At 34.2% G+C, this 10,771-nt stretch overlaps 1 protein-coding gene across 1 annotated transcript in view; it reads right to left on the bottom strand.

Annotated features, from left to right (window-relative positions):
* Window positions 1–10,771, bottom strand: part of PDE10A (phosphodiesterase 10A) — a 171,018-nt gene that overhangs the window by 76,351 nt on the left and 83,896 nt on the right. Inside the window, exons 11-12 of the mRNA XM_027841239.1 lie at window positions 8,701–8,793; window positions 4,237–4,423 (exon numbers count right to left, since the gene is read on the bottom strand). Of these exons, the coding sequence (XP_027697040.1) occupies window positions 4,237–4,423; window positions 8,701–8,793 (280 nt within the window). The remainder of the gene's footprint in view (window positions 1–4,236; window positions 4,424–8,700; window positions 8,794–10,771) is intronic.

Genomic DNA, 10,771 nt, shown 5'->3' with positions numbered 1-10,771 from the left:
AACTCATGATGGAAAATGCTGTCCACATCCAGAAAAAGAACTGTGGAGTCTGAATGTAGATCGAAGCATATTATTTGCTCTCTCTTTTTGAGTTGTTTTTTGTTTCCTCTTTCTCATGGTTTCTCCCATTGGTTCTAATTCTTCTTCACAACATGACTAATGTGAAAATAGGTTCAATATGAATGTATATGTACAGTCTATATCAAACTGGAGTGGGACAGGAGAGAGATGGGGAGAAAATTTGGAACTCAAAATTTTATGGAAGTGAATGTTGAAAACTAAAAATAAATAAATTAATTTTAAAAAGACATAGTAGCTACTTCACCATTTTTATGTCCTAAATCTATTAGAGAGACAACACTTCTGCAAACATTTTTTAACAGATGAAAGTCAAGCACCAGGCTTCCTATCTTCATGACATAGTAAAGAACCTCTGAAGAACAAAGCCTCAAAGGAGCACTGAGTTTAAGTGCTTCTAAATATCGAAATCTTAAGTTCAGTCTCAACCCCAAATCATATTTGTCCCCGAACTAAGAATTATGTTTATCTTTTGAAAGGGCTCTCTAAAAAAGAAGCGGAAGGAGAAATGAATAGAAATGAAGTAGTAAGAATGAAAAAAGCAAACAAACAAAATACAAAAAACCACTAGGTCTGGAAGGTCAGTCTCTACAATCAACTGCCTTTGTAGTTTGTTGAACATGAGAACTGTTCTCGGTATCCCAGAGTCCCGATGGTCTTAGAACACATAGTGTTTGTTTATTACTAAGTCTTATGGAGCAAGCAATTTAAGCAATTACTAGACCAGAACAGAGGAACAATTGTATACAGATACTTGCTCCGAGTAGAATTAAAGAGGAGCTGCGTATAACAATTGCCTGTGGCAAGCTGAATTGACATAAAAGGAAACTGTAACGTTCTTTGATGGGATGCTAAAAGTAGTTTCACATGAATGATGCTGGACTAGGCTCAGAACTCTCCTAAAAGGTACTGGAAGCATCTTCTCCTGATACTGTGTTTTTTGAATGACAACAAGTATTTAAACTATATAGTTGGTAAGCGAAGCAAAGGTATAATACACCTAAATTTACAACGCAAAGCAGCATATATCACATTTCTGTCAAACATCATAAACTAGCTGTCAGCAAGTAGTTAATAACATGAACACAACTTTAATTATAATTAATAAGACTAATTTTATTTCTTGAAGTTAAAGAGCAGGTTATTGAAGGAGCAAGGAGTGGAAAGAAAAGAGAAAGGATATTTAACCTAATTACATGCCAGTCTCACATAATAAGCTCTTTTGTTTGGCATTTAAAGCCCTTCAAAACCTTAACCCTTCTTACCTTTTAAGTCTTCTACTTGACTCCCCTACCCAATGCATAATCCTACTACACTGGGACTACTTCTCTAGATTCCATTTCCACACTTTTGCACTGGGTATTTCCCTGCCTAAAATATTCTTCTTTAGCCTACACCTCTTGAGTTGTTTTTTTTTTTTTTTAAGACTTAGCTCAAGTCCCACCTTTTACGGAAGGCCTTTCTTGATGTCTCCAGTTGCTAGTGCCTTCCCCTCTTAGATTACCTTGCTTCTACTCTATATGTATATCTTGTATGTCCTTAGTTATTCATATATTGTCTGTGTGTGACCCTAGTAAGTCACTTCACCCTGTTTGCCTCAGTTTCCTCCTTTATAAAACAAGCTGGAGAAGGAAATGGCAAACCACTCCAGTGTCTTTGCTACAAAAATCCCGAATGTGGTCATGAAGAGTCAGACCAGACTGAAATGACAGAAAAACAACATATTTATACCAGGAGACACTAAAGAACTCTAATCACAATGGGAGATCAATAGTCCAGTAGTGAGGATCCTGCTAAATCTTTAACTTATTTTAAAACAAATGAAATGAAATTAACAAATAAAAGCTGCCAATAAATGAAAAGATAGAGAACATAGTTATCAGTAGCCTTCAAGAGGAGAAAGTAATTTCAGAAAGAGAAGATTGTAAGACATATGATATACACACGATATATAAAAACGGCAGAATTTGGGCAAAGACAAAGGGAGTAAAGTTAAGGACTAACCTGCCTGTGCATACTGAACAACTAAAAATTCCTCACCTTTTGGGTCTGTGAGAACCAATTTAGGTGTTCTATGGAAATGAAACACTTCCTCCCATCTCCCTTACAAACTTATAAGTTTTACCACATGAGTAAGGTCAAAAGACCCCCTCTGACCTATTCCGTGTTATTTTCTATTTCAAAATTAAAAAAGGCAAATGAACCAAAATTCTTCCAGTGAAATCTCAGTTTTATATAGCAAATAAAAATGTGTCTCTTGGCATCTGTTAACTAAACTAACCAGGAGAAAATGAATTATGCTGGTGTAACAAGTTAAGTTTCCTTAAAAATGACTCCTCTAAAAATATCTCTGGTACTAATCCCTTAAGAAGTCTCTGTGTATGTGATGAAACAAAAAAAAATTGAATCTTATGGTTAAGTGACGAATTGTTAAAAAAAAAAGAAGGAATAATATACTGAACAATATTTTAACATCTAAATAACAAGATATGTAACAGTACTCCTATATTGTCTTACTAAAATATTGTATATAAAAATCTACTGAAAGAGGGATGAGGAGTTGGGCCCCACTCAACCTAGATCAGGATTCTAATGAAGGAGCAAAGATCAAATGTTTATGCAAAGATAAGTTTATACAATTAAGATTTTGTAAGAAAGTGGTAAAGGAGTTGTATAATCTTCCTCTTTAAGTGTTCTATATGGGGATGTTTTTGAAGACAAGGTATTACATCAATTAATACTTAACTGACTACATAATTTGAGATGTACCAAGAAATGGCAGTAAAGTTACATGTCCATCATATGAAAACAACTTGTCATTTAAACTGAATCTAAACAAAATCACAACTTCCACTTAATCCAGTAAAAATTGAATCAATTTTCTACCTAAATCAGTTAAGCCAACTATCTAATACATTACAGGTTAGTAGTTCTTCAGCTTTTTTTATTTAAGCCTCCTCTACTGGCGTTATGTATACAAAGTCTAAAAACTGCATTACTTCAAATTAATTTTGTTCAAGTGAAAATTCTAAGAAAAAAAGAAGGAGAAAACATTTTGGTAATCAAGGTGACAATTCTAAGTAAAAGGCATTAGTTACTAATAATCAATTAACACATATTATGATCAGCTGTCTCTTGAATAAGACTCACAAAGGATGAAAAGAATTACTAGATGCATTGTGATCTCCCCAACAGGAGGAATATCTATATATCATGAAATCAAAGCTGCACTACTTCTAATCATTCCTATTCTCTACTGTCTTCAAGTATGTGTTCAAAAGAGAAATGAATATTTATTTCATGGAAAGTCTACCATATTCAGCACTTTTTGTCAACCTCTTCTAGGTGATCCTTTGCTACTTCTCTATCTGACACCTTTACTGCAGTTAGCTTCTAGCCACTTGCCTCTAGTCTCTGCTTGTACTTCACATTCTTTTTTCCCTCATCCACCTAATATGCTTCTTTCTAAAATTCAATTTATTCAAATTCATTCCAATTTCACTTCCCTCAGATATTACACTTTCTAGGTAAAAGATAATAACACATATTTATTCCCTAAAATGCATCTAAAGTATTTAACTTCATACATTCTTTAATGTCTTTCCAAATGTGATATTAAGATAAAATATTGAATCTTTCCCAGGATAAGGTCTCTTCACTAAATTTTTCCTTAAAGTTGAAGCAGTAATGCATTCCTCCACAAGAGGGCACCACACCAACATGAAGTAGAATTTATACTATTCCATTCCAATGCTAACATCATGATATGAGTTACTAAATTTTGGTCATGTCGTCTTAAATATTATTCATATAACTTAGATTATGACCTAGAGAATATTTTCCTACTTAAATTGTTTTTTTTTTCATTTTGAACTATACATGGAACCAATAATTTCTGGCTTTCCACAAACTTTCTTTTTTCTTGGGTTTTCACACTTTGCAGGATACCTGAATAAAGATATAGGCATTATGCTCATTAAGCTCATTTGATTGAAGTAAATTTTGTAATATTCCTGTGATTATGAAATGTATAAAATAATGAATCACTCTAATCAACAGAAAAAATACAATTGGCAAATACTTGAAAACTTTACTTCAACATAAGGCTTTTTCAATCAATAGTGGATTCAAGAAAACATTTTGAGAAATATTACTTACATTAGCACAGTGTAAGGCTAAAGCACAAAATACTGCAAACATTTTAAAGTTGTTTTCATCAGTTTTGGAGAAGGCACTTCCACTGATTTTGTTCACCATCTGCACAACGCCGATTACACTCCCTCGACTCACAATAGGCATACACAGAATATTCCGTGTAGTATAACCTGTGTATAGGTCTACTTCCCTGAGTAGTTGTGAAAAAATACAAACAGAAAAGAAAATTAGTAACATGTCATCAATCTAATAACTCTTAATTTAATAAGACTGCTATTATTTAAAAGAGTTAAGAAAATATTAGCACTGAGTATGGAGGCACAATCAGCAAAAAATGAAACTATACAGGTAAGTATGATATATCAACTGGCGTTCAAAGGCAACCGTATTAGATTCAATGCAAAAACCAACTTTACAATCTTAAATATTTCATTAAAGCTATTTTTTTCTTTCTGCCAAACCAATTTGTTTCTTTTTTCTCTTTTTAAAGAGTTTTCTAGGGAAAAAGTCAAGTGCTCATCTACTCTAATTGTAGAGCTACAATATGTTAGAGGGGCAGAAGGAAATGATATTGTCTGAAGAAAAAGATGATAGCATTTATGAAATAACTATTATGTACCACATACATGCTAGCTGCTGAAGGTATGAAAGAATTAGAATAGGAGTTTCCATTTGATCAAGGGCATCGACATATATAAAACAGACAAAATCAAAAGCATTTCTGTTGGGGAAAAGAATTGGTAGTTCAGGGGATTAGGAAACATATGATGTCATATTTAAGTTAAGCCTTGAAGAAAACTTGGCCTGCAGGTATCTTCAAAGCCCCAGGTACAGCCAGTGCAAAGACACAGAGGGGAGATGTAGCACAGTGCATGAGAAACAGGAAGGCTAATTTGGCAGTATCAGAGGTTGCATCAAGTGGAATAACGGGACAATAAGGTTGAAAGGATACTCGGGACTAGGTTACAAAGGACCTTAAATTTCAGAGTTTCTTTTTTACCCTAGAAACAAAAGGGTGCCACTGGAGTTAACCGAATAGGAGAGAGACAAGGTCAAACTTGTATTTTAGGAGAAATACTGTCTCTAAGTGGAAGATGGAATGGAGTGACAAGAGACTTAAGGCAGTGAGAAAAATCCGGCAGTGAGAAAAATCAGTGGACTATTGCTTATAGTTCAAGTGAGAGATGATGAGAGGCTAACCTAAGTTTCTGGTAGGGAGGAGGTGAGAGATGTTGTGGACACAGAAAAACGATAAAATGTAGCAACTAACTAGATACGTGGGGTAAGAATAAGGAACAAAGAATGCCATAGAGGCTGCAAATCTGGGTGATTGGAATGATGGAGATGCTCTTAAAAGAAATAGGGAAATTTGGAAGGTAGATGGTTTTGAGGGAAAGATATTGAGATGTTCTGGAAATTTTAATTTTGGGGTGCCTAAAATTATTTGAAACATCTAATAGTGGTGGCAAATTAGAATTCAGGAGATACCAATAAAGAGAGAAAGCAGAGATAAGATGACCTAGGCAGAAATCCAGAGATAAGGGAGTATTAAAAGGATGGTTGTGCTAATAAAAAGACTGAAAAAGGAATGGTCAAATAGTAGAAAAGAGAAGAAGAAAGGAAGGGAAGAAAAAGAGAGAAAAAGAGAGGGAAGGAAGGGAAGAGAGAAATTAAAGGAGAGATAGAGATACATGGCAACAGAGAGAGATGCCACAAAATCCAAAGATGCGAGAGCATATGGAGGGAGAGTGTGAACAATAGTGTCAAATACTGCAGAGAGCTCAATAAGGGTGTAGATTAAGGAAAGACAAATATGACAATCAAGAGATCTTCAGTAATTTTGGAGATAGCAATTTCATTTGGGTGATGTTAAAAGCCGGACTGCAAAGTGTTGAGAAGTGAGAAGAGAAAGTAGAGGCAATGAACATAGACAAAAGCTCTTCAGAAGACAATGATGTCATTTTTAGAAAAGTGTGGTATATTCCAAAGATATACCTGGGACATAAATTTTGCCACTAATTTGCATAATTGCTGGCTCATCTACTGTAAGCTTTGGATACCCTGTTGGTAAAACAGGTGTAATAATCCCTGACCTAGAGATATGACAAAGTTGTTACAGATGCTAGAAGAACAACAGAATAATAGAATATTAACAGCTAGGAGTGTTCTAAGAGCCATCTAGCCCAAATTCCTCATTTTACAGCTGAGGACATATGCCCAGAAGGTGGTAAAGTCCTTATGGAGGACTATAACCTATCCATCCAGTTAGGATGGAAAGGTTGGGGTTTTTTTTTGTTCATTTTGTTTTTAATAAAAAAAATTAGGGTTTTCTTGTTAAACAACTTAGTGCTTTAAGGACCCATGATTTCCCTGGTGTGAATTCACTCCTAGCACTTATTTTTCTTAACTTAGTTTAGGTTTTTACAAATTGCTGCAGCCAAAACAATCCAGTAGCGAATCTTCTATTGATGAAACTCTTGAAATTTCCTTAACTAGTCACCAGCAAAGAGAGATACCAGTTGGCTATCAAGTTGATTTTTGAAGTGAAAGCTTGATATTCATGCTCAAGGCAATGGCCTGGTTTGAGAGAACCCAAACTTACCTCTATGACATAACAAAGTATCAGATATCAGAATAGCATTTTAGTGGAGATATTTCAAATTATATTGTTAAAATCATTAAACTTGTTTGAATCTCCTTTTTGTTGTTATGGTAACTGGATTAAAAATCAAGACATATGGCAAAGAAACTTTGAAGCAATTTTTTAGTGTTAGCTTTTTTTTTCTTTAGAGATTCTGTCCAACAGCAGTTTAAAAAATAAATTATTTTCAATACAGTGTCATTAAGAGATGAAGTTCTGTGTTCACTCTTGTTTTTAAAATGCATAACTAGACAAAAGTTAGGTCTGTATCTCTAACAGACATACATTTTTGAGGAGGCAACATGGCCGCTGAAGGGGAGGCCTCAGCCAGGATAATATGATTCAAATCCCACCCTCTAAGGTGGTGATGTCAAATTCAAATAGAAACAAGGCCACTGAACCATACAAAAAGAGATCTGCTGGCTGCATATTGACTTGGAAAACCATATAATAACATTACCTCTGTTGCATCGTTTTTTTTTTAAATTAGTCTTGTTAAATATGTCCTTATTACATACATTTTAATCTGGTTCCTGCAGCACCTGAAAGTGTTGCTGGTTGATGTGGCTTGCAGGTCACTTGTTTGATGCCTCTGTTCTATGGAACACTGACTATGTGACCCTGGGCAAAACACTTCACAGTTACCCAGAGAAATTTCTAAGATTTTTAAGCTGTAGAAAAATTCATGATTTGCTTTGATAGAGGGAATTTCCTAATTAGTAGTCCTCTATAGCCATGAAATCACAGGCACAGTATCCCTGATCCAAAATGCTTTGGTTTTTTTTTCCAATTTTTTAAAAATTTATTTATTTATTTATTTATTTTTAGTTTTCAACATTCATTTCCACAGGATTTTGAGTTTCAAATTTTGGCCTCATCTCGCTCCAACCCCTACCCCAAGACAGCATGCATTCTGAACACCCCTTCCCTTAATCTGCCCTCCCTTCCATCACCCCCCCATCCCCTTCTCCATCTATGTTCCTGTAGGGCAGGATAGATTTCGATACCCCACTGCCTGTATATCTTATTTCCCAATTGCATGTAAAAACAATTTTTAATGTTTGTTTTTAAAGCTTCCCCAAAAATATTTTGGAAAAAAAGCTAAACTGATTTGAAAGTAGAGATATTAATTCCAACTTGTTAAAAGGATATTCTTGTACTGTTTTCCCTTTGATGAATGATGTATTGCCAGAAACTACCTCTTTTATTAAGTGGTAAATAAAAATGCTATTTAGAGAAATATATCCAATCTGAATTTTCAAACAAATAAACTTTTTAAAAAGTAGTTATTTATTGTTATGTGCCTTACCATCTCATTTATCAGGACTATTTAATAGCATGGATTAAAGCCTTTTTGAAACTAAGTGGATTAATGCTGGCTCTAGTTCTTTCATATTGTGGCAATATAATACAGAATGATGAAGGTGCTAAGTGGACAAAGAATTGAACTCACATCCAGTAGCAAGAAGACTGAATGAATCGTGCCTCAGACACTTTTTAGCTACATGACCCTGTTCAAATCAACTAATTTCTCTCAGCCTCAGTCTCCTCATCTATAATATCATCAAAGGATAATAAGACCACCTATTTCACAATGTTGTTGTAAGGATCAAATAAGATACCTAAGTAAAGTACTTTGCGAACCTTGAAGTGTTACATGAATGTTAGCTAGTAAAGCACTGCAATATATTTTACATAATTACAGCTAGCATAAATGATACGTAACTGGTAAGGCTTTGAATCATTTAGGTTATGACAACCTATTGCCCATTCTTGGCACCATTTAAGAAGAAAAGTATCTGTGTCTTCTGCCAAGAGTTTCTTACCTGTTAAAGCGTGGGTCTGCATAGGCATCTGGGATGTTAAGGACCTCCCCTGTTCTAGCCACCTGACCAGCTATTCCTTTATCAATTGAAAATCTGCACACAGATAAAAAAGAGGCACACTAATCAGTAAATGCACACACTAAGCCTCAAAACAGGTTACCACGATTATATGCTAATAAACCTGAACATAAAAGGCTCTCAAACCTGTGTTCCAATTATTTTTAAAACACAAAAAATACATAGCAATTACTTCATAATCTTGTTATAGAAAAGGCAATTGCAATATGATATTGTGTGACTTATTTAGAGGATCATTGACCATAAAATTTTAGCTTTTGCCAAAATTACATTGCATTTTGATATTACTTTTCTAATGATTTATTTCCATTACAATTTCCTGTTTACACCTGTTCCTTTTGAAAAACAAGAGTTGTGTTTTAAAGAGTCTTCCATAAGAAAGTGTCAAAAAATGTAAAGTTAGTGCAGAGCCATAAATCCAGTGAATGCTCAATAAATATTTGTGATGACACTAATATATTTACCAATTTATTTGTATGTTGTCTCCCCAATTAGAATGTCAGTTTCTTAAGGCAAAGAGCTGTTTTCGTCTTTCTTTGTATCCCCACAATTTAGTTCAGCGCTTGACACATAGGAAATGCTGTTGGAACTGTTGACTGCCTGCCTGCCTCCCTGCCTGACTGCTTGATTTATGAGTATGAAGTAGTCAGAACTTGGTCTTCTCATTCCTATAAAGGTGTGGCAGAGTATTACATGATCTAAAGATATCAAAAGCACTCATTTACAATTTTTAGGAGTAGAAAAGGAAAATTTCAATATGCGTAACATGACAAATTACATAGCAAATTACAATGAATTCAGAGACCATGCTGCCATGAAAATCTTATTTGGGGGATATTCAGAAGCATGGTGAATTGTTGCAACCACAGTCATAACAAGTCCCTCACATGACTTCCTCATCCTTGCCAAAACTGGAACCAAAAAAAGACAATATAAGGCCAATGTAACCTGTCCCATTCTTGGCAGGCAGTAAATTGCGCAGAGATTAATACCATCCTGCAAGAATTGCTCCAAGTGAGTATTGGTCTGAGCATATGAGAAAATCAACTCGATGACCACCAGTTTCATTTCCTTTCTATCACTCATTACAAATTCTTCAAGATACATACCTAACTCTCACCTGCATCTGGAAGGGAACAACTAGGACTGATTATGATGTTAACACAGAATTCTGTGGGGACTGATGAGAAAAGTCCTTAAGGACTTTGAAATCATTATATAAAGAATAACTCACTTTTTATATCTCAAATACATTTGGCCATAAAAACTCACAAGTATTTAGCACTAAATACATTTCAATTATCATACTGTTAAGATTATTTTATTACTATAGTTATGTGACAAATACTAAGTAGTACTGGTTTCAGAAGTGAGGTACAAGAATTGCATTATTAGCCTTGTACATAGTAAGTGATGATAAAGGTTTATTAAATGGATTAGTGTCATCCAATCAGAAACTTTAATTAAATTAGCTGAGAATGAATTTTTACAATTTGACACTTGCAATAAAATAAATGGCATTAAGTGGAAGTAAATCATATAAAATCTTCTACCTGTATTATTACAGAGATAACACTTATAAATTATGTCACATAAAACAGTTATGGTTAAAAGGAGCCATACATAAAATAATAATATAACATTTCCAAAAAATTAATAAGCAAATAGAACATAGTAGTTTCATGTCACAAAAACCATGAAGGTAATTTCCATTTTGTCATTTCGCTATTTTTTACAAAGGAATTTTGTGTTGGTGATTATGAAGCCTTCTATTACAACTGAAATTTAATCAGAAGCACTCTCCAGATTGTTCTCCCAACAATGCCTGCAATGCATGCAGACATAAAAAAAGTGTGATGTATTGTTAAAAGAAAAAACAAGTAAATGAGATTTATATTCTATCTGAAGATGTCAACACTTGGACTTTAAACAAATGACTCAATTAACAACTATGTTCAGTCGTTTCATTTGCATCCGCCTCTTCATGACTCCA

Source organism: Vombatus ursinus, unplaced genomic scaffold (genome assembly GCF_900497805.2).
Source record: "Vombatus ursinus unplaced genomic scaffold, bare-nosed wombat genome assembly UNPS02014857.1, whole genome shotgun sequence".
NCBI lineage: Eukaryota > Metazoa > Chordata > Mammalia > Diprotodontia > Vombatidae > Vombatus > Vombatus ursinus.
The sequence above is the reverse complement of the archived record's forward strand: the minus strand, read 5'-3'. Positions and strand labels throughout refer to the sequence as shown.